The sequence below is a fragment of the Coffea arabica genome, chromosome 2c, assembly GCF_036785885.1.
Source record: "Coffea arabica cultivar ET-39 chromosome 2c, Coffea Arabica ET-39 HiFi, whole genome shotgun sequence".
In the NCBI taxonomy this organism is placed as follows: domain Eukaryota; kingdom Viridiplantae; phylum Streptophyta; class Magnoliopsida; order Gentianales; family Rubiaceae; genus Coffea; species Coffea arabica.
In genome coordinates, this window is record NC_092312.1 from 29,015,401 (window position 1) to 29,038,621 (window position 23,221).

General features: G+C 35.3%; 1 protein-coding gene across 3 annotated transcripts; it reads left to right on the forward strand.

Moving 5' to 3' along the window:
- The first annotated feature begins 703 nt into the window (after positions 1–703).
- On the forward strand, positions 704–22,735 carry LOC113727140 (structural maintenance of chromosomes protein 5-like). Of its 3 annotated transcripts, XM_027251146.2 has the most exons (30): positions 704–1,037; positions 2,014–2,191; positions 2,269–2,422; positions 4,137–4,210; positions 6,031–6,180; positions 6,331–6,435; positions 6,511–6,656; positions 7,060–7,171; positions 7,264–7,419; positions 7,663–7,784; positions 7,865–8,009; positions 8,090–8,155; positions 11,435–11,563; positions 11,646–11,744; positions 11,882–12,047; positions 12,133–12,278; positions 13,350–13,413; positions 13,492–13,616; positions 13,746–13,823; positions 15,256–15,328; positions 16,373–16,476; positions 17,399–17,515; positions 17,588–17,665; positions 17,820–17,919; positions 17,996–18,050; positions 21,051–21,099; positions 21,222–21,309; positions 21,389–21,461; positions 22,224–22,327; positions 22,418–22,735. In XM_027251146.2, the coding sequence occupies exons 1-30, from the start codon at positions 997–999 to the stop codon at positions 22,477–22,479; spliced, it is 3,159 nt and encodes a 1,052-aa protein (XP_027106947.1). In that variant the 5' UTR covers positions 704–996; the 3' UTR covers positions 22,480–22,735. The 3 variants fall into 3 exon arrangements, with proteins under 3 accessions (XP_027106947.1, XP_071931762.1, XP_071931763.1); XM_072075661.1 differs by lacking the exon at positions 704–1,037 and having other exon boundaries at positions 2,011–2,138; XM_072075662.1 differs by lacking the exons at positions 704–1,037; positions 2,014–2,191; positions 2,269–2,422 and adding an exon at positions 2,430–2,503.
- The last annotated feature ends 486 nt before the right edge of the window (positions 22,736–23,221 follow it).

Genomic DNA, 23,221 nt, shown 5'->3' on the forward strand with positions numbered 1-23,221 from the left:
AATTAATTGATTTATTAATTCACAGTGGACTATCTGGGTTGGCCTAATATTTAAGTCCAAGTTAAATGGATTTCTTGGGTAACAAGTGATCCAAAATGCAGGAAGATTCTGAGGGTTTTTTGAAGACCTAGCCTACATATTTTGGCTATAAATAGAGGTTTTCCCTCAAGGCAAAGGGACACATAAGAAAAATCCCTAACATTCGGAGAAACTCTGTCAAATTCCCTCAAGAGCTTTCTTCCTCAAATCCAAGTCCAAGTCAAGTCAAACAAATCCTCCTGCTATCGGTGTTGGAGACTCGAAGTTCCAAGTGTTTGACGCCATCATCAAATCAATCGTTTTCTACGTCGAAATTGTAGGAAACACCCTTTCGATTGGAGAACAAGTCTTTTCGGCCCTTCAATTGAACCTATTCGAAGAAAAGAATCAGGGGATTAATTTCTTTGATTCAAGAATTTTCAGAGATTGTAACCCGCTTATTATTTGATTTAATCAATTTGATATTTGTGCAAGTTTTTTTGTCTTTTATTTCAGGCAACAAAATTTGTGCTTACAATGTTTATTATATATCTTTTTAAATATAATAATTAGTATCTAAAAACAATTTATTAGATATTTTACTTATATCAAAATTACTATTTTGTATTTATAAATATTAAATTAGTACTCACAAATTAGTACCCACCTCTGTTGGATTCCATATCGGGTCGGGTTTAATAAAACCATTTTTGACGACGCTCATGAAACCCGGGCTACTGCCAGTGCCTGATGATTTTGGCGCCAATTCTCACTTCCCGGAGCAGAGCAAAAGCAGGAGCAACTGCCCTGCCAACCCCCTCGACCCCTCCTCTGCTGTAGTCCCATCACATCACACCACCTTCAATTAAATCTTCGTCTTCCTCCGCCTCGCCCAGCCCAATCCCCAGCCCACCGAGAAACCCTAGCTTTACCCTCTACGTTGGTCGGCCGTCCTCCTCATTCTATCGCTAGTCCCTGATGATGGACGAGCCCCAGGCCAAAAGGGCCAAAGTCACCAGGTGCTTAAGTTTTTTTCTTTTTTCAAAATTGTTTGCATTTTAAGTGATTTTTTTGTTGAAGTTTTTTGCATGTTCAAGTTTAGGGTTTTAGAATTTGTGTTCAAAAAGGATTTTTTGAACACTCAAGTTAGGACCTTTGAAGCACGGAGTACTACAGCTGAATTCTGGCCTTTACACTTGAGTATACACTCATAATCAAGATATAACAGTTTTCTTTTGGTTTTTTTTTTTTGAATTTTGCTCTTTAAATGGTTGAAATTGCAAATTGTGGAAGATCTTTTGACTTTTGGAGTAAACATCTGATGATTTTAACCCTGACCTAACTTTGGGGAGCCAGTTTTACTGTAAAGATTGTAGCTTTTTGAGTGTAATGTTCTGCCTTTCTGAGGTTTGAGCTGTAATGTAATGGAAGGGTTACATTAGATCACCTGGTTGTCATGGGATTAAAGTATAAATGTAAAAAAATGTGAAATTGGAACTGCCTACTTAGGGGTATATGTTGAATACTCTGACCACACCGATTGCAATGGCTCAGACCTTGTTTTCTGGCTTTTGGTTGTTTGCTATGCTTTTGAGAATTTCTGATTCCTTTATCACTAATTTCCTTATTGGATCAGATTGTCTCTAAGCCAAAATGATAAAAGTTGTGCCTGTTTTGGGCCATTCTTTCCAATTAATTTCAATTGCCATTTAGTTTATTAGTTGTGTGCTTCTCTTCTCTGTCTTTATTGGCTTGTTGATGCTTCAAAAGTTAGGCTCGTGTGCAAGTGAGTTTGATACTTTTCAATGCCTTTTTTTCTCCTCTTCACTAATTGAGATTGTGCCGGGTGACAATACTTTCTACCTGTCACAGGAAACTTTGCAATCTAATTTTTGTGTTGTGATATGTTCCATCACCTATCTCATTTTAGCAAAACAAGATTAGAAGTCCCAGTAATTCTTATCTCACTTCGGTTTTCCTTCCTTTGCCCTGCAGGGATACAGATGATTACATGCCTGGAAACATCCTTGAGATTGAGCTTTGCAACTTCATGACATTCACTACATTGTTTGAAAAACCAGGCTCACGACTAAACCTTGTTATTGGACCTAATGGGTCCGGTAAGAGCTCTCTTGTGTGCTCAATTGCGCTTGGCCTTGGCGCTGACCCACAGGTTGGAAAATATACCTGTACTACTGTGAATTCTGTTGCCTTTTTGTCATATTTTTATGATGACTTGCATATATGCAGGTTTTGGGGAGGGCAACAAGCATTGGTGCATATGTGAAACGTGGGGAGGAGTCTGGGTACATCAAAATAACTTTGAGAGGAGAAAACAAGGGGGAGAAAATCACAATTACTCGCAAAATAGATGTACACAACAAGTCTGAGTGGATTTTAAATGGTAAATGCCTCATATTACATGCAGACAATGTCCTTTAATTGATCTCCATTCTGAAGGGCTTGTTGATGCAAAAATTTTCAGGTTGTCTTCTTGGATTCTCTTTTTTCACATAATTACCCACTATTTGTAGGGCTGTAATTTATGGCAGGATTCTCCTCAATTTGTAAATTTGGGGTTAAAAATCTTGATCTCTGTACTTGAATTTTTTTAATAGCGAGGGATACAGGGAACAAAATATTAGGAAAAGGATATGAACTAAAAATAAACTGCCCAGATGACATTTAGTGCTTTCAAATTCTTCATAATTAGTTTGGCAAAGTACCAATTATAAGCCAAGCTTTATATAAAATTTCGGTAAAGGAGTTTGAGAAACGGTAGCCAGAGAAGTAACTACAAGTGCTTTCCAGTCATCAAGAAATATCTAGAACTGCGTAGATGAAGTTTTGATGCTGAGATGCTATTTAATTTAGTACCTTCTTGAAATATTCTTCATAAATCCTCCCTATTATGTGCAGATATGTGTATGCATCTCATAGCTTTATATATTGACTCGTTAACTTTGCATGTATACAGTTTCTGTTATTAATGACGTATTGTTGCAGTATGTATGCGCTGACTGGCCAGTATTATAGTAGAGATAGAACTGTCCTTTTTCTTGAGGTCATTATCTGATGAAAAGCTAAGGTAAATTTTGGAAGGTTTCTTCCTAATTTGCTGCTTCTTTCTCAATGTCATTTGAAGACTTTGCATAATTGAGGTAGTGCAATGTGAGTGATCTTCTGAAGAATTGCAGAAGTTTGCTTATGTATCGATAAAATTATACAGTTTCTGTTATTAATGATGTATTGTTGCAGTATGTGTGCACTGACTGGCCAGTATTATATTATACAGTTTCCGTTATTAATGATATATTGTTGCAGTATGTATGCACTGACTGGCCAGTATTATAGTAGACATAGAACTGACCAGGCCAGTATTATAGTAGACATAGAATTGTCCATTTTCTTGAGGTCATTATCTGATGAAAAGCTAAGGTAAATTTTGGATGGTTTCTTCCTAATTTGCTGTTTCTTTCTCAACGTCGTTTGAAGACTTTGCATGATTGAGGTAGTGCACTGTGAGTGATCTTCCGGAGAATTGCAGAAGTTTGCTTACGTATCGATAAAATTTTGGGTTGTGTGGCAGTTGCCAATCCTCAGCACCACTGCCATTATGTAATTTAAAAACATGTAGGGTGCCTTTTTGGTACCTGCCTGTCCTGGTTTGCTTATTGAGATTTGCCTCTAGAAAAGAATCATTTGAAAATGTTGTTCTCATCTCTGTTTTTGAAGCACTTTTATTTGTATTGATTAGTGGTATTTGATTGTAACCTCTGATAAATGCATATTCAGTTAATTAAATTTGGCATGTCAATACTAGCAGCTGCTTTATTCTATACAAGCTTAATAGCATTTTTGGAGTTTGAGAATGATTTAACTCTTATGATGTATCCACAGCACAGGAATCGACAGAGTTGTAGATTTTCCTGAATACTAGGCAAAAGCTCATCAAGAGTGTATTTTAGTGCTCCTGCTAACAAAAAGATGTCCATGACTGTAGTCAAAGTTCCTTGTAGTTTATATGCATCATATGAATACTAACTTAAGAAGTAATGCAATATTACTGGTTATATTTGTCAAAAGGTGACTATTAATGTGTGAAGCTTTTGCTTCAGGAAAGGTGGTGCCAAAGAAGGATATACTTGAGGTAATCCAAAGGTTCAACATCCAGATCAACAATTTGACTCAAGTAAGCTTTAAATTAATCCTTCGGATCTTAAATGTGGACATTTCATGTGTTCTATGCTTTCTACATGTTACACATATAATCGTTCATTTCCAGTGTTTTGTAAAAGTCTTGCTCAGTTCTTAGATGGCAGATCAAGTGATCACTCTTAACTGATGTAGGCAATAATACAGCATCGAGGAAAGAGTAAGGACAGGCTGATAAATTGCCCCTCTTATAATATCCCTTTTTTTGCATGCAACTACAGGATAATTACTCTGGAGATTATGATTTTTAAAGGGATGGGTTTTCCCATGACTCAAAAACTATCTAGATTTTGCAACTATAAAGGTTTACTTTGGCAAAACAGTTGGAAATGATTACTGACGTTGGGTTTAAAGATGGAGATTTTAGTGCTGAAAAAATATTATTGAGCAAGTTTACCTTTTATGCAGTTTATCTCATTCTTGTACATTTTAGTTGCTGACATCAGCCTATGGTTCATCTTCCGTGATGCCTTTTTTTTTTCTTTTTAATATAATCAATGGTACATTTTATTTGTTTGACATTTTGGTTTATAGTGTAAAAATTTTATTAAAGGCAGTGAATGGATGCAATCTGAATTATAGAAGAAAGTCTATCTATGAAGATGATAAGAAGTTATTGATTAGGAACATTAACAGCTGAAACAATAGAAAAGAAAAAAAAAGTGACAGTGCTATTCTTTCATGTGCACACTTCAGCTTTATTGCTTGTTTGGTGTAATGGTTCTATCATGTGCTGTTCACCTCAAGGTTACCTGGATCTTTGGTCATTCTAGAACACAGAAATGAAGTATGCTTTCCACTCCGGAATGCTTTGAGTTAGGAGTAAAGCTTCTTTGGAATGCTTAGAACTGAAATTTGATCGCCTGGAATGTAGCATTAAGTTGGGATCTTTTGTATTTTCTCATGTGTAGTAATATAAGGAAAAATTCTCAGAACAAAGAGCAAATTGGCAATTTCTTTGAGGCCTTGTCTGTGTATATGCAGTTCTTTTGTGTATCTGTAGAATGAAGTTGTAAGCATATAATAAGTTAAAATCTTAGCAATTTATCATGCATAACCTTTTTTCGAGCTTTGGTTAAGCGACATTGAAGTTTGAGTCTAAATCATGGTTAACAAAATACCATTATCAAGGCATAATTTTATTGAAGAAATTGATGGAGAATCTAAAGTTCTGGCTTTGGTTAATATAAATCTCCATAACAATCAACTGATATTGACCTCGAGGCTACAACTATTATTCAGCAGACTATTGACATCTGGAGTGGAAGTTCCGATGAGTTCATATTATGGAGATTTTAGTTGATAAGAGTATGATTACTGCAGATTCCCTAGTTTCTCTCAATGGTCATATTTGTTATTAAAGTGCCAGGTGAAACAAAAATCCTGATGCTGTCAAACAAGTAGGACTGAGTGTTAGTAGTACAGAGCCATTTTGAATTAAGTGCGAAGAAAACTGTATAGAAGATATTGGTCTAGCTGTTCAGATGGACCTGGTTGGGCTCGGCAGGTCGGAGAAGTATACATTTAGTCACTCCTTGGATATCTTCCTGAGGGTGTACAGACTGAAGCTATGGGTGTGCTTGGCTTGAATAAACAACAAAACAATCTTGGGCTGTGCCCATTTATCCTCTTTTATGTTTTGCATCAAAGTTTCTCAAACCATCCCATGACTTCATTCCAATCACAAATCAATATACTGAGTGAGTTATGTTTCTCATTGTTTGTTCTTTCTAGTCTCTTAAGTTGATTTCTCTCTTATGTTGCTTTTGCCCTTGTTTTTGTTGTCATTGGCTTTAGTTTCTTCCACAAGATAGAGTTTGTGAGTTTGCCAAATTAACTCCGGTACAACTGCTTGAAGAGACTGAGAAAGCTGTTGGTGATCCTCGACTACCCATCCAGCATCGCTCACTTATTACTAAGAGTCAAGAACTAAAGAAGCTTGAACGAGTGAGTTGCAAACTGTCATTTTCCTCCATGATATTCTTTTGTCTATTGGGTGAATTGAGAATCCTGAAGTGGAAATGTTTGCTTTTGAGATTATGGAATGTGATATTTTTGGAGAGAAGGGGACATGATAGTTCTTACTATCTATTTTAGACAGTTGAAAGCAACCGAGGATCTCTTATTCAGCTCAAGGGACTTAATGCACAACTAGAAAGGGATGTTGAACGTGTACGGCAAAGAGAAGAACTCCTGTTGCAGGTCTGGTATTTGGTTTTGCGTCTAATTTCTGTGTTGGAGTAAAACAACTTGAATGACCATACACTTTGCTTGCAGGTTGAGTCAATGAGAAAGAAATTGCCCTGGCTGCAATATGACATTAAGAAGGCTGAGTATTTAGAAGCTCAAGGGTGGGAGAAAGAAGCAAAGAAGAAACTCGATGAAGCTGCCAATGCTTTAAATCAACATAAAATACCTCTCGAGTAAATGAACATGCTCTGACTGTTTTTTTACTCCTTTAAACCTAATTTAAGTGATCTTGTGGAAGTAATGAAAAAAAATTTGACCTTTACTAAATTTGCCAAATGTTGGGTCTTTTCAATTTCCACAAATCTAATCCCTGTTTGATGAGAGGTTTTATTGGTAATGTTAGTGCTTTCATATCTACTTGCTTTCTCAAGGAGTTGAGTGCAAGTGCTTCCTTGATGCCATGCGCTAACTATGTATAGTTTAGAAAAGAGCACAACCAAAGCATAAGTTAAAACTCTAAAGAACTTGGTGTGATTAACTTTAGATATTCAACTCAAGATTTTTTGATCGCTTGAATTCAGTTGTATCTCGGTTTTTAGCTTTGATGCTTGATGACAAAATATTATTCGCTTTCAGGAAACAAAAGCAAGAAAAAACCGCACATGATGCTAACTGTAAAAAGTTATTTGGACTTTTAGATAGCAACACGAAGAAAAGGTTGCAAATTGAGAAGGATGACAATTCTCTGGTACTTCTTGGTGTCATTTGACTCTTGTGTTCTAATCAGGTAATTACTTGTATTTAGCATAATTGATCCTGTTGTAATGTATGGATCTCCAGGGAGTGCAAGTACAAGGAACATATAATGAAATAGAAGAGTTAAAGTTGCAAGAAGAATCGCGTCAGCGAAGAGTCAATAAAGCTAAAGAAGAGCTTCAAGCTGCTGAATTGGAACTTGACAATCTTCCTGTTTTTGAACATCCCAAGGATAAAATTGTAGGTTTAACATTTCTTGTGCTGAAAGTTGTGTCTGGTAGGACTCATATTGGACAAAAACTTTACAAAATTTATTTTACATATTATCAAGGCTAAAGAAACTTGTGATCCCTTGGTGCTATTTGTTAAACAAAAGGAAACTAATTTTTAGTAGGTATATTACACAAACATTTATCTCTGTGTTTTGATGACCTACATATTTTGTTGATTCCTTTGCACATTACTAAATCAAATGATCTTTAGGAGGAATTGTTTGCTCAAATTTGTGAGCTGGATGATGCTGCCAGAGAAATTAGGTCTGCGAAGTCTCAGAAAGAGGGGGAACTAAATCAATGTAGGCAAAACCAGAGGCAGTGTGTGCAAAGGTTAATATCCTTTCTTTACCAAATTTGCGCTTTATTGTCTATGGTTACTCAGCCATTTTCTGTTCTTAAATCCTGTGCAGATTGGAAGACATGGAAAGCACTAACCATAAGAGGTTACAAGCGTTACGAAATTCTGGTGCTGAGAAGATATTTGAGGCTTACAAGTGGGTACAGGAGCATCGTCATGAATTCAGAAAAGCGGTTTACGGTCCAGTACTTCTTGAGGTACATAAATAAGACATCCATGTCATGTGGTATCTTGTAATTATTGACATTAACTTTAATGATTGAAATTCCTAATGTAGGTCAACGTATCAAATAGGGTCCATGCTGACTATTTAGAGGGTCATGTTGCCCATTACATATGGAAGGTATTTTCTGATAAAGTGCACCCTTTGATCTTATATGGATATTGGTTTTCGTTATTAGTGTAAGTGAAGACAACCCTCACCATGATACCAGGTTTTCTGTCCTGGTTTTGGTGTTCTGGCTCTTGGGTGATGATTTTCCTATACAGAAATGAGCTATATGTTGCCATTATTTCATCATACTTCATATGAAAGTACAAATGGTTTTATAGGACCAGACATGTGAAATAACCCTTGACTGAAGTTCTTGTGTCCTATTTCATAAAGTAGAGTTAGTCAATTTACTTTTTGACAAGCTTATAGTGGAGAAAATGCATTCAAGTGTCAACAGAGGTTGTAAACCCAAGTGATTTTTTGTATTCCATTATGATTTGTTGTTGAGTGCCAAGAGTTTCATGAGGATGGCGAAAGAACTTTTAATTGTTTGTGGATGAAAGGAAAAGCCAGATATTTGATAAGTAAAACTAATTGATTTAATAAATGCTTTGCTCGGTGATTTATTCTGCTCCCTCTGTCCAAATTTTTGACTGGCCTAAAAGCAATACACACACACACACACACATATATATATATTGGGACTGGCATTAATACCATCATTCTGTTTACTCTTTCACTTCTTGTGAACATCTTTTAACCTCATTCAAAAGTCAAATGTATATATTGCCCAACTCTCCATCTCTCCATCTTGGGTATGCTAACACTTAGCTGAGTCTCACGTCAATTTTAGTATGTTTTTGAGGACTCATCCTCTTTGTTCTACAGGTCTTATCAATAAAATTTGTTATTCTATCAAATAGATAAATAAATAAATAAGGTAAACAAGGCTAACAAGAAATAGAAGATTCTTGATAACAATTTAAACAGAGAAATAACAAGTTTCCCATACAAGGAGGGAGTACTTAGGCAATAGTGAATTAAACATTGTTATACATCAATTCACAAACTTGAGTTTCAAGAAAATGAGGTGACAAAATATTGCTTCATGTTTTCAATATTTTTTGACTTTATTAATATTTTTCTGCGCTGTTATATTACTGAAGAGGGAAACTTGTTTTGCTTTGTAAAAGGTCCTATTGATCAAACTATATAATAAGACCAAGTTGAACGAATCTACTAGTGGCTTAATTAAAGATATGATCATTGTAGTGATTAAGAAATGCAATGGCTGTAAGGAATTAGATAGTTAACTTTTGGGATTCCTATGATTTCAAAGATGTTCCATACATTATTTTTGCAGTTGAGAAAGGTAATTTTGGAGACCTGATAATTGAATTGCTGTATGCAAATGATGTTATATGACCAAAGCAAGAAATGTGGAAAAGCTTGTTTTTCTTCTTGATGATACCTTTAAAATTGACTTAAATGCACTTAGAAATTGTAAAGATGTGATAAAAACTTTTCTTTTCAGTTCACCTCTGATAGCACTTCAGATATAATTAATGTACAACTAGCAATCTATTGAGGAAATGAAATTCCTTTTCTTAAATGGGAAGTCCATATATGAGCACCTTAAATTTTAGGAAGTAAAATAAGAAGTGTGGAATTGGAAATATAAGCAATAGATAATAGTAATTGTAGAGAAAGGCCCAAGAGGAATGAAAAGATTGCTAAGGGAAGCAAATCCTGAAGGGAGAGGTTATTTGAGAAATGAAGGATAAAGAGTCACATGTTCAATTTGCACACTGATCTGATGAGAAAGTTTTTCAAAAGTTGGTGGCCGTCATGTTAAGATGTCTTGAACAAGTATATATACGACTTCTTCAAGTTTATTGTCCCATGAAGATGTCTTGAACGTTGTTATCTATATGCACAATTGCCCATATCTATAACCGCACAATCCACACAAGCTTGACAGCTTCGATACAGTGAAAATAGCTAGTTTGTTCATATATGAATATGGAGTTATCATCAAGGATGGTCCAGACAGATTTTAATAATATTTTCAGATCAAGATGTCAGGTTATGTATTTCTGAACCAAAAATAATAAATACTTGTCTGATTGTTAAATAACAGTTAAGATTGCTAATAGTGATGAAATTCTGGGAACTTCGGTTTATGCATATTCATCAAAGTCTATTGCTAGCTGTTTTAAATGCATGTCTTCCTTTCCCCAGGCAGGGTGGGCTTAAAAATGATATATGAAAGGAGTTAGTTGTTTGAGTTAATCACTTTGAAATTGTAAAAAATGATCATGTCACTGCATTTCAAACTCGTAGTGGAAATGGGAAATTCTTAAATTAAAAATTTGTTCCAAAGATTGCATGGATGTTTGCTTAGTGCAACATAGTCATCTTCGTGAATGCAAAATAACATGCATTATCAAAGAGGAGATACAACTAGAATTTTTTGAGAATTAAACCAGTGTTATTCCAATTTAATTCGGTTGAGTATTGGTGCTGTTATTATGTTCTGCTAGCATTGTTATCATTCACTTTCTTATGGGCTACAAATAAAGAAAATTCCCTAAAGAGCTGTGGATTTCACTGCAGCATCTGTATCGCAAACATACTGTTAATGTAGGGTTTGCAAACATACTCCCTAAAGAGCTGTAGGATTTCTACAAATTAGTGCTTGAGGCACACTCTTCTGAGCTTGGTTGAATTTAGGAAATTATTTGTTTTCCTAAAGGAAAACTTCCAAGTAAAGCTATTTTTTTAGCTTTGGGCTCTTTTAGCCTTCGATGAGACGGTTAGTTTTGCAGGTAATTTGTGTCTATGGTAAGTATGATTGGTAAAAATGAGATTCCATATAATGACAGGAAAAGTTAATGCCATGACAGCCCTCTGCTGTATATATAGCATAGATATGGGCATTGAAAGGTGGTCGGTTCGCAATGCGAGTTTCTCAGTAATATTGGTTGATGATTATGGAAATGTTTTAAGTGACTTGCCCTAGCTCTGAATTTTGTTTTCAACAAGTGAAGTTTCTGTTGCGACTAATGTCTAGGCAATGGCCAACTCTGATGAATGATTGTGCTTGTTGCTTCATACTCATATGTTCTTGTTACAGATCTTTTATTGGATCTTAATAACTGTTTTTGTTGGCTTTGCAATGAATGCTCACTCGCATGGTAAACTGTTTTTGGCATGTCAATTAGAAAAATTTTGGTTTGTTTAAATAGTTTGCACTTTCAATCCACTTGTGGTAAAATGTGAGTCCTGTACCTGGTGAGATTGATTTCAACCTGCTCCAGTGATATGATACTAATTTGGAATTTTTTGGAGTGGATGTCTACATGGTTGACGTGCCATTCTTTTTTCAATCTCTTGCCTATTCCATAGGCCTTTATTACCCAGGATCCAGCTGACCGTGACTTCTTGTTTACAAACCTCCGGTCCTTTGATGTTCCAGTAATAAATCATGTTGGAGATGAAGTTTGTCATAGGAGGCCTTTTCAAGTTACTGAGGAGGTACCACTATGACATGAACTCAAATTCTGTATTGAGAATTAATTTACTTTTGATTAATGTTTCTCTTCATTGTCTTAATCAGATGCGAATGCTTGGCATCTATTCTAGGCTTGACCAAATATTTGAGGCTCCTTATGCTGTCAGAGAAGTTTTAATTAGCCAGTTTGGGCTGGAATATTCTGTATGTTAACATGAATATTTTTCGTCCCTTGTTCTCTTTTTGATTGTACTCTGATGAATTATATGAGGTAAGATATTTAGAGGAGTTTGCTTTGAATTGATAACTATACTATTCTGGCATTCTCTTGTTTTCCTCAGTACATTGGGTCCAAAGAAACTGACCAAAGGGCTGATGAGGTACTGAGGTTGGACATAATGGATCTCTGGACTCCAGAAAGCCACTATAGATGGAATCAGTCACGATATGGTGGTCATATTTCTGCCTCCGTGGATGCAGTGCAGCACTCTCATCTTCTTTTATGCAGTATATTTCTTGAAATTATGTATGATAATTGTATATAAGTTTCACAGGTTCTCTATCCTTTTTAATTATCAATTTTCCTGCACAGATGTTGATGTCAGGGAAATTGAGAGACTCAAATCCAAAAGGGCGGAGCTTGATGACAGGATCTCCACTTTAGGGCGAGATATTCAAGCATTTCAAAGTGAGCTGAGGCATGTGGAGGACAAAGGAGCTAATTTGCACAGGGAACGTGTAAGTGAAACTTATGTTTATAGGCCTCTATGGATGTCTATTTTGCGAATAAGGTTGCTATTGCAATGCGTCTTTTATTGCTAATAAGGAACACTAACAGCATGTTCTATCTATGTCAATCTCAAAAGCACCTTTATCCGTTATGAAGATCAAACTCATCAATGTAAAGAAGGGTGAAAAAATTATATTTTGAAGTAAGTCAGAAAGTCCTTTTGAATTTAAAAAATCACCTTTCAAAAGACATTGTAACATAGTCTAGAATGCGTTTTGACCCATAGAATGAGAAGTGCTGGTCATGAGACCTTAATACATAGTTTACTAGTCAAACGGGAATTCAAAAACGCTAGGCCACTAACTTTTCAGAATGTATTTTATATGGTTATTCATGTATGAATCTTTGTAATGGATAGAGAGCTTGTTGTCTGCACTATAAGTGTGTACAATTTGCTACTGAACCTGGAATTCATGTCAGTTTTATGTACATTGTTGTTACCTTTTGTGTTTCTTTCTTCAAAACAAGAGTGCAGATACAACGATGAGTGTGCATGAGTACAATATCGATCTTGTAGAATTAATGATTTTTTTGGTAGGGATAACTTTAGTCCTGAAATAGCACAAACAGCATCTAAGGAGAGTTTTAAAACATAAAAACTGGCATTTGAAGTACTAAATTGCTAGTTAATAATGTAAAATTTGTGTATATGATGTTAACTGTATATTTGATTTCTGAGTTATACATGTTTATATTACGGAATCATAAGTGCACCTTTAGATATTGTCAGGGAAGAAAAGTTAGATTCACCAGTATGCATATGCAGAAATAATTCAAGGAGGAACTTGAGAAAGTGAAAGGCAAGGGTTTAACTTTAAGAGAGAGGTTGTTTTGTTGGCAACTGTAACCACCTCTTCCTATGTAGTTTTCGTATTTTTTAATAGATTTAACTTCCTTGCTTGGATAAACCATATATGCATATATATTTTTTAATTGTACTCTAAAGAACATCTTTTTAACTATACTTTTGGTAGTTATTCTCAATATATAGTCAAATGTTTAAAATCAGTATTTTTCAGGAGGAAATTAACAGCAATTATCAGAGTCAGATGAGGAAACAGCGTGAAGTGGAAAGCCGCATAAGTGAGTACTTTTAGGATGCCTTTACTTTGAGATATATATTTTTTTTTACAATTAACAAACAAATGCTAATAAGTGTAGACCAAAGGAGGTTGAGGCTGAAATCCATGGAGGAGAAGGAGAACCCAGATCTCTCTTTGTTAAAACTCCTTGAAAAAATTGAAGAATTGAAGGTTAAGCGTTTGCAACTTGCAATCCAACTTAAGGTAAAACTTTTGGTGCATCAGTATTCTGGTGGCAGAATAATTGCTTTTCCATTTGTGATGTTGGAAAACTGATTTGTTTTTTGATACCTGTTGACTTTACTAATTATGGTGTCCTCTTGTTTTTGACAGGATTCAATCATTGATGCTGTTGCTTACCGAAGAGATTTTGCTGAAAAAAACCTGGTCTCTATAGAGCTTGAAGATAAGGTATTACTATTTCATACCTCAAGAAAATTAGTGTATTAGTCGTTTGCAACTCCACTATATGGTGCTAAAATTATTTAAGCACCCTATCTATCCTAACTGAAGACATGTGTACTGAAACACATTGCACTTGATGTAATATTTAAAGTCCTGCATGAAATTGATTCTGATTAGTAAAACTATTATGTTTTGTTTGCATGCTGCTGAGCTTGCCTTGAGATACTTTCGTCTCCAGGGAGCCTTATATTTTCTGAATGAAATCAAGTATGTGGATGTGAAAATATTCTTACCCGATGATGAAGCACCGGCAAATAGTCTGGTCATTGACAGTGCTTAGTGATAGTCACTAGGAAAATAACTCTATTTTCATTTCCATCTACATTACCAATAGTTAAATATTATGATCTAGACACCGGAACTAAATCAGTGAAACGCGTCAATGTACAAGAAGAAATAATTAGAAGAAGTAGGGAAACAAGTACAAATGAGCTTACTGTTGAGACCAAGAAAGACTTGATGTTATGTTGCCAGGCTGGCACAGCAAAGATGAAGAGAAGTGGGATGGGTTTGAAACTTTGGGACTTAAATCTTAACAATGAAATTTCTTGTTTCTTGTTCTTAATTATGTATCATTTTGTCAAAACCTCATATGTGACGATCTTCTTTAAGCTAATTTATGTAGAGTAAATATTTTTGGAAGCATAAAAAGTTCAAAAGGTCGTAGAAGTTGATTATTCAAAGTCCAGACAAGCTTGCAGAACTTAGTATTTATTAACTCAAACACAGGTAGAATGAAAAGTTGAAAGAAGTGAGCTCAACTAAAGTTGAAAAATTTTCTCACTTATACTGCTTCCGGCAAGTGAAACGTTGTGCTAGGACATGAGTGGATGTCGGCATGCATTGAGTGTGCCATTGTTTCTGTTGGAAATGCAAAAGACTCTTTTTTCTTTCTTCAGTTGCAAGCACATTTCCACAACTACCAATGTATGTAGAACAGTGAAAAGGGATGTTGTCGATCAGCATGAAATTCCTCCTGACTCTGGGTCACCAGTGTATGCTAATGGTTAAGACTGAAGAACATTTATACACAGGTCTTTTTGGAACCTTATAGTTTAACAATGAAAAGCTTTTTCTGGAAGCAATGTAAAGTGGAAGGACTGGCCTTATGAATTTGAACCTAGTTTTGGGGACATCTTCAAGGTCATGGCATGGTATCTTGGTAGATTAGTTGCATATCAGCAGAACTGTCTATGTTTCAGTTTTTCATCACTTGTTGATGATATTATTGGTTGTGTTTGTTAAACCATCCTATCCACAGTTTTCTCGTCCTGCTCTAATCAACTGAATCATATTTTACCTACATTGTGTTTTATTAAGACATTAATTGACCCTGTACTCACCTGTCATTTGTTTTGGGGTTGTGTGGCCATGTTAGATGAAAGAAATGGAAGCCAACATGAAACAACAAGAGAAGCTATCACTTGAAGCATCAGTCCATTGTCAGAATTGTGAGTTAGTGCCTTTTGTTGTTCTTATCCTCATATCTTTTTCCCTCTAGCAAAGGTGACAAACTTTGATCAAGTTCACAGTTTGGAATTGTTTACTTTGTGTTTATGCATGTACCTTGTGTGTTCTTGTCTATTTGCTGTTTCTTTTCTTCCTCTGGGTGTGTGAAGTTTCTGAATATGTTCTAATGGTAGAATGGCAAGAATTCTTAGAAGGGGGAAGACCAGAAATATCTGTGCAAATTAAAGCAAACTAAGCAATTAGATGAGTATAATAGCAGAATCTGATTCACCAAGTAAGGGCATTTGGTTATTTGTAGTGTCAGACTTGGAAGTCATGGAGAAGGATTACAGTTCCAAGAATTACCTGGGAAATTTGATTCTCAAAAGTAATTTTAGTTTAGAGTGAGTTGTTTATTGCATGTGCACATTCCTGACCTCGTATTTGGCTTTTTCTTATTCCCTTTTTCTCTCCTTTTCTGTTGACACTATTGATGTCCTTATGATCTTTGTATGAATAAAAGATAAAATCTTCATGCATGGCTTGCTAATTATTTTTGTCACTAGAGGAATAATATACTGCCAGTAATTACTTTGTTAATTTTCCTGAATATTTCCTGGCCTTTGAATGGCTGTAACTTTGTTGTTTTTCCTCATCTTTCTGCACAACATCCTGCAACAACTATGAACTCTCGAAATTTTATTGTAGTATAAGTTTTTTGGTGCACTTCTACATTTTGGTTTGTGGTTACTTCTGAGCAGAGGCTGTGCATCTATAGATTCACTAAAGTTACAAGGAAACAAGAGATGCTTTCCATAAGTAAAGCTGCTTATTTGTGGAATCAAAAAATAAAATATTATTTGCCATCTTCTATATTGGTAGTTACAAGATGGAACTTTTTATGTCTTTATGTAGATTCAACAAAGGTGTTATCTAGCCCAGTTTACTTTCTGTTATATGAACAGAAAGTGGACGATTTATATATGTGTATGTAGATGCATTTATTTTGCTGCTGATAGACAATTGTTTTTATTTTTGTTAAACAGGTAAGAAGAAAGTGGACGATTGTCGACGAGAACTTTCAGCTGCCAAGAAGCATGCAGAGTCTATTGCCAAAATCACTCCTGAACTTGAGCAAGAGTTTGTCAAGGTTTGCACGTGAATTTGACATCTTTTTTGTTGGATGGGTATTTTTCCTTTGCACATTGTTCAACATAATGGAAGTGTGTCTTTGTACAGTGGTGGGCACAGCAGGTGCCCCTCCTCCCCCCCCCCCCCCCCCCCCCCGGCAACACCCCAAAAAAAAAAGAAAAAGAAAAAATTTTAAAATTTCTCTTACAGAAAAAAAATCTACTCCTTTTAAGATTTACAAAGTATTTATGTTCAACATTCACAACTTGCCCCCCTTCAATATACTCCTGGCTCTGCCACTGTCTTCGTGCCTTTTTTAATTTCTTAAATACGTATACCTAATGCTTGTAATTGGGTTAAGGGATTGAATTTGTTTGAAGATGGGGAAATGTTCAAGAGAAGCATGATCACACCACCACCACCACCCCCTCCCAAAAAACAAAAACCGAAAAAAAAAAACTGCTTGGAGGTTTTTAGAGTTCCAAGTTGTACCATGAAATTAGCAGATAAAAAGGACCATTGTACGTCCTGTTTTTATTGCACCTGAGTGGAAAAAGCAGAATCAAATTAGAAAAAGAAGAGAATTGCTGATATAGGATCTGGGGGATATAAGCAGAGGACTTTGAAAGGGAATAAGATGTTTGATCTGGAATATTAAAAAAACAAAAAAGAAAAAGAAGATCAAATCTCAGCAGAGGTGAGTTGTGTTTCCATCAGCGCGGAAACCAAACTAGATTTAAGTGTTTGGTTTGCTCTGAAATTTATACATCAACTTTAATCAAACAGTTAGGTAGGTATCCTATTCTATATTTTCTAGTTTACATGCTTAAAACATTTTTAACAAGGATTTCAGCCTTTGTAAAATCTAAAACTTGTTCGAGTCTGTACTTTTTCTTCTTTGGAGTGGACTAATTGTATTCACTGGCTGACACAACTTGCAGTTGCCTGCCACTGTTGAGGACTTGGAGGCTGCTATTCATGATACCATTTCTCAAGCCAACTCTATTCTTTTCCATAATCCAAATGTTCTTGAACAATATGAAAGTCGTCAAGTAAAAGTATGTGTTCTTGTTCATTACTTGTTTTTATCGACTTTATGTGCATGGTCTAATTTTGTTCAAGTTCTGCAGATAGATGATCTTACAAGGAAACTAGATGAAGATGAGAACAAATTAAATAAGCTGCTTGATGAAATCAATTCTTTGAAGGTTGTGTTCAATGGTCTTCCTTTTGTTTCTTATATAATCTTTTTAACATACTCAATATGCGGTGGTGTCATGCATAGGCTCTATACTGCAAATTTCTCTATTTGCAACATGTTAAGCTGCTTGGTCAAGTTTGAATTTTGTGTGGTATCTGCAGGGAAGTTGGCTTCCGACATTGAGGAACCTTGTGTTTCAAATAAACCAGACTTTCAGTCGTAACTTTCAAGAAATGGCTGTTGCTGGTGAAGTTTTACTGGGTGAGTTTGAAGTTATTGAATATTAGTTTCCTAGAGTTTTCTGCTGTTCCCTTTGTTAATGTGTGTTTTTCTTTAGATGAGCATGGCATGGACTTTGATCAGTACGGAATACTAATAAAAGTGAAGTTCAGGTAATTTTGTTTCTTGATTATAATCACTGTCTGTCTTAAAAAACTTTTTTTTTCCTTTTTTTTTTTAGTATGTGAATGTTTGATTAGTTGCATAGCAGATATACATACTTTGAGTAGTATTTTCTCTCCGCAACTAGTTTTCCAAGTAGATAGGAGGATCCAATTCTCCATTTAAATGTGTTCAGGTAGAAGAAATATTTTCCATTGAAAATTCTAGATGCTGGAAATGGGTAATGAACACAGGACAATACTGGGTTACTAGCACCTCTTTGAGATGTATGATCTACCAAAGAAAGTCTAGAAGAAAAGGATTGCTTTAGAAGCCAATTGGTGTATAAAAGGACAATTGGGCCTTTACTTAAGAAAGAGGTGCAGGTGGACCGGTCATGAAAAACATCTCATGACCTGGTGTGGTAGTTGCACATCTTTCTTTCTTTCTTTCTTTTTTTATCCTTTTTTTCCGTTTCCTTCTCATTTTGTCACTGAAAAACATAGTAAACAAGTCAATTTATGATGTGATTCAACATAAGGCCAAGCATCCAGATGTGGGAAAGCCTCCAAGACAGAAAATTGTGTGACAACTTACTGCAAATTGTGCATAGATTACTTGTTGGCTGTACGAAGATTGTCTTTAGTTTGATTGGTCCTATTTTGTGAAATAAGAACTAGTAGAACGTAGAGCTACTTTGAGCACATTGAGTGCTGTTTTTTTGACTATTTCTCTATACCCCCTTGGAGTAATGTTTCATAAACATTAATTAGGGTAAGATTCCTGATGAAAATGATTTGCTAAAGTTTTATATTTTTGGAATACCAATAATTCTCACAGAACTAGATGGTAGTAGTGCTTTTTAGGAGGCTTAATGTGACTGAGGAGTTGTTTGGTTAAATTTCCTCAATCACAATCGTTATGAGTGTGATTAACTTAGTTAATGCTAATGGCTTTTGCCACAAACCGTAGTGTTTGGTTGAAATAGGAATGCATATGAAACAATTCTTTATTGTCTACTATTCTTTCTTTCTTTCTTTCACACAAAATTTTCTGCTTTCTTCCCCTTTTTTCTTCCTTGCTCTTGACCCTTGAACAAGTGCTGCTACGGTTCAAACCAGCCACAGGTCACTTGAGAAAATTCCTGGCCACATGACTCTGCTGTCACACATATATGTATGTGCTCCTTTTGGTATATAAAATCCATCTCCGTGCTACAAAACTTCTGAAGATGGCCAAGAACCACCATACCAAAGGTGAAGTACTGTACCTAGTGAAGTAATGGACTAGAGGAATGCTACAAAAGTTGCTCAAAAGTGGATGGGGAATGGTGAAGGTAGTGGGATTATTTCCCTGCTGGCCTCAGCTTGCCCATTGTAACTTTGTCATGATTAAAGAAACTTTAAGGAATCAAACTATGGTTCTGACGTTTCACCCACTGCAATTTGTTTGAGATTAGGGTGCCAATACGGATGTAACTAGCATTGGCTTCTCCCTGATTGATATCGATTAATAATTTTGCATATTTGTATTGATTTTGAAAAACATATGTCATGTTAATGTGTCTATGGTTTAATACAATCCAGTCAATAACCATAACTGATTTCTTGAGTGAATGAACTTTTCAATGACCAAAATTAGAATGATTAATTGTTGTCGGTTTATTTAGGTAAAAGACTTCTCAAATTTAAAAGAATCAGAAAGACTAAGGAATGAACCAGAAATTTGACCATGTCATTCTGCCTACTACATATAAAATCTGACCCTTGGTCTAAAACTAAATTACTATCTTCTTGTACTTTATACCAAAATATGTAAATGCAAAAATAAATGAACGAGAACTTTATACCAAAATATGTAAGTGCAAAAATAAATGAACGAGTATATGTGAGTGTGATACCCACTGATACAGAACGAGGACCCCTGGGTTCAGGAACCCCTCGTTTGTTTCCATAAAGCTGCCCAAGAAGCCATTTTAGGGTTCTTAATTAGGGTGGTTTTCATAGCTTTTATTAGTATTTTTATTTGTTTGTTAGATTTGTTATTTTTATTATTGGTTGTAATAGTGTTGGTGAAGATGGGGTGTTAGACCAGCCCTACGTGCAGTGCTGGCTTTCGTCGAGGCCCGATGCATATTTTATTTTGTCTTAGGGTTTTAGTGTGTTTCTGTTTCCTATTATAGTTTAACCTATTGTAGCCTATAAATAGGCATACTTAGGATTTTTGTTAAAAAAGACTTTTCTCCAATTAAAATATATATCTTTGGCTGGTTTTACAAATTGTGCGAGTTTTCTTACGTTTTTAGGAATTGTAGATTCATGTCTGGTTGTTCATGTAACGTTTCTCCTTTGGAGGGTATTCATGTAAACCCCTTTGCTTTTTATGCTTCCACTACCACATCACCTGCATGGATTGGTGGTTTAGATAAACATTACAAGCTCAATGTGATATGCTGTTTCCATGACTGAAGATATTGGAAAATCTTTGTCGTTGTTCTAGATATAATCCTTCCTTGGTTGCCTTGTAGCTTGGTGCATTTCTAATGATATTGGATTAACAGGTGAATCTTTGTGTTGATTGATAAAAGTTTGGCCCACAAAGGAAAAAATATAGAAATTCTGGCTTGGGCCCTTCAATTGGGAAAGTAAACAGAACTAGCTTTTCCCTAAAGATTTGGCTTTTGGAAAGATGATCAAAATTTTACACTGCCATTTTCTATCAGGCAGCTACTTGGAAATTATCTTCTCTAAGACCAGGGGTTTAGATAAATAAGTTGGACGATACAATGGATAATACTGAACATGGAATAAACCAAGTGGTATTAATCATCGCAAGGCTGCAACTCTTACACCTTGAACCTGTATCACAACTATTAAGAGAACATGTTAAGGAAAGAGGAGGAATCTGTCTTTCTTTTAAATACTAATAATATGAATTTTATGCAACTATTTTTCCCAATAATTGTTGTTTGTTTGTTTCTTATTAATCTGTTCATGGGATCTGATTCACAGGCAAGCTGGACAATTGCAGGTTCTCAGTGCCCATCATCAGTCTGGCGGGGTATGAAGATTAACTATCTTAAATGCATGATCCTGTTTCTGTTGCTGCTGATTTGTTTTTGTATCCTTTTTTTAGCAGCGCTCACTCTTGTTGTATCTTCTTCTTCTTTTTTTTTTTTTAAGGAGCGCTCTGTTTCAACTATTCTCTACCTTGTTTCTCTGCAAGACTTAACAAATTGTCCGTTTAGGGTGGTTGATGAGATAAATCAAGGTTGGCGAACACCTCAAAGTTTTTTTGTTTTCAATATCTTCATGGGCAGCAAACATAATTTTTTATTTTACTCTGTAAGGTATGGACCCTGTCAATGAGAGAAAGATGTTTCAGCAGTTGGTCAAAGCTGCTAGTCAACCAAATACTCCACAGTATGTTCGTTTCTTCTACCATGTTTGTAAAGTTAACAGCAGAAATTTGCCATTTGATATATTTTGTCATGGTTTTAGGTTGAATTGTCAAGATTTGAACTTTTTCTTCTCATATAAATCCATGGTGGTTGTAGGCTGATACAAACACGATAATGTTGCATTTTTTTTCCCTGTTGAAGCTGATAGTTCAGATATATTGATGGGATAACTGCTTTTTTTCATAATGAGAAAGACACTAGTTTTTTTTTTTAGGCAGCTCATCTTGTGTCATTGATGTTGCTGATAAATAGGTACTTGTGCAAATAATTTGTGTCAGACATCTGGATTATGTATTCCACACAATGTTAGGGAGCTATGTTTAGGCTTAATATGCTGTCCATATCTGAGATTCTGAGAAGCGTCTATAGCTTGTGCACAATATAAGATGAGCAAAAATGATGTCAAACCTTGAGACTACATAAGTACAGAATGTCTGGCTTAGAGCACTCTTGGTAAGTAAAGATATTTAATTAGGTGTAGATGCAGGTAGGCAGCAGTTAATCAATCTACTAGAACCTGAAGGATGTTAAACGAATATTAGTAACTTATCAAGGATATGTTGAAGACCATTAATTTGGTGTTGGTTTAGATCTGTCTGAAGTTGGTGCCATTTTATGGTTATGTTCCCTGCTTGAAAAGATCTTGGACTTGTACCTCTCTCATGCCAAAATGAAGACTGCATTGCTTGTGTCATCACAGTGTGCTGCTTTCAACTTTTTGCAGGTGCTTCTTACTCACTCCAAAGTTGCTGGAAGGTCTTCAATACAGTGAGGTATGCACCGTACTGGCTATAATGAATGGCCCTTGGATTGAGCAGCCATCAAAAGGTTCGACTACCACTTTTTGAGAGTCAGTAGTATACTATCTCTTGAAGTTATTGATCTGCTAATTATTACCCTTTTCTTTTGACTGTTTAGTATGGAGCTGTGGGGAAAACTGGGGATCTATTGTGGGCCTGCTTGGGGGAAGTCAGTGCTGAGAAGCTTCAGTTCACTGTGGTTGATATCCCATTATTTTTGTATATTTAACACTGATAAGATATTGTAACATACGACTTACTTTCATTTTTTTGATCAAGGAGCATACTGCATTGACAAAGCTGCTTCTGTTTTATTCCGTCGTTTTGTAAAGCTTTGTTGGCTCTCTAGCCTTTTATTATTGGGATAATTTCAAAAACCTCCCTTGAGTTTGTAACAATATCACTTAACTTTGAAAAATATTACTTGTTTTCCCTATTTTTAACTTTTTGTAACATTGTCAACCCATTTCAGATATATTATCAAAGAACTCATTTATCGATAAAGAATATGTTTTCATTCCAATATTGCCCTTTTCTTATGAAGTATGTTTTCTTCATAACAAATCTAGTTAACCCTTTAACTTTTGAAATTTTGGCCAATATAATTTTTTAATGACGAATTACAAGGTGTTAACAAAGTTGGAAGACCTATTAATAGTTTTTGTATCATTAGTCTGCACAAGAAATAATTAAATTTTGAAATTCTCAGTAACTTGAAAAACTCATTAAAGTTACTTGAGAATTTTACAATGAAGAAAATAATATTTGAACCTTGAAAACATCTAAAATAAGTTTTCAAATATATAGTTAGGAATTTTATCTTTTTCAAATTTTCAAACTATTGATTTGGAAAAAAATTTAAAAAAAAACTTTTTTACTGTTCATAAATCTTGAATCCAACTGCAAACACTTTTTGAATTAA

What these genes read in the sequence shown, in the direction of transcription:
- LOC113727140 (XM_027251146.2), top strand. Translation starts at nt 997, where the DNA reads ATGATGGACGAGCCCCAGGCCAAAAGGGCCAAAGTCACCAG. An exon ending in TTGCCCATTACATATGGAAG is followed by an intron (nt 8,156 to 11,434) that starts GTATTTTCTGAT and finishes CCTATTCCATAG; the next exon opens with GCCTTTATTACCCAGGATCC. An exon ending in CTCTCATCTTCTTTTATGCA is followed by an intron (nt 12,048 to 12,132) that starts GTATATTTCTTG and finishes TTTCCTGCACAG; the next exon opens with ATGTTGATGTCAGGGAAATT.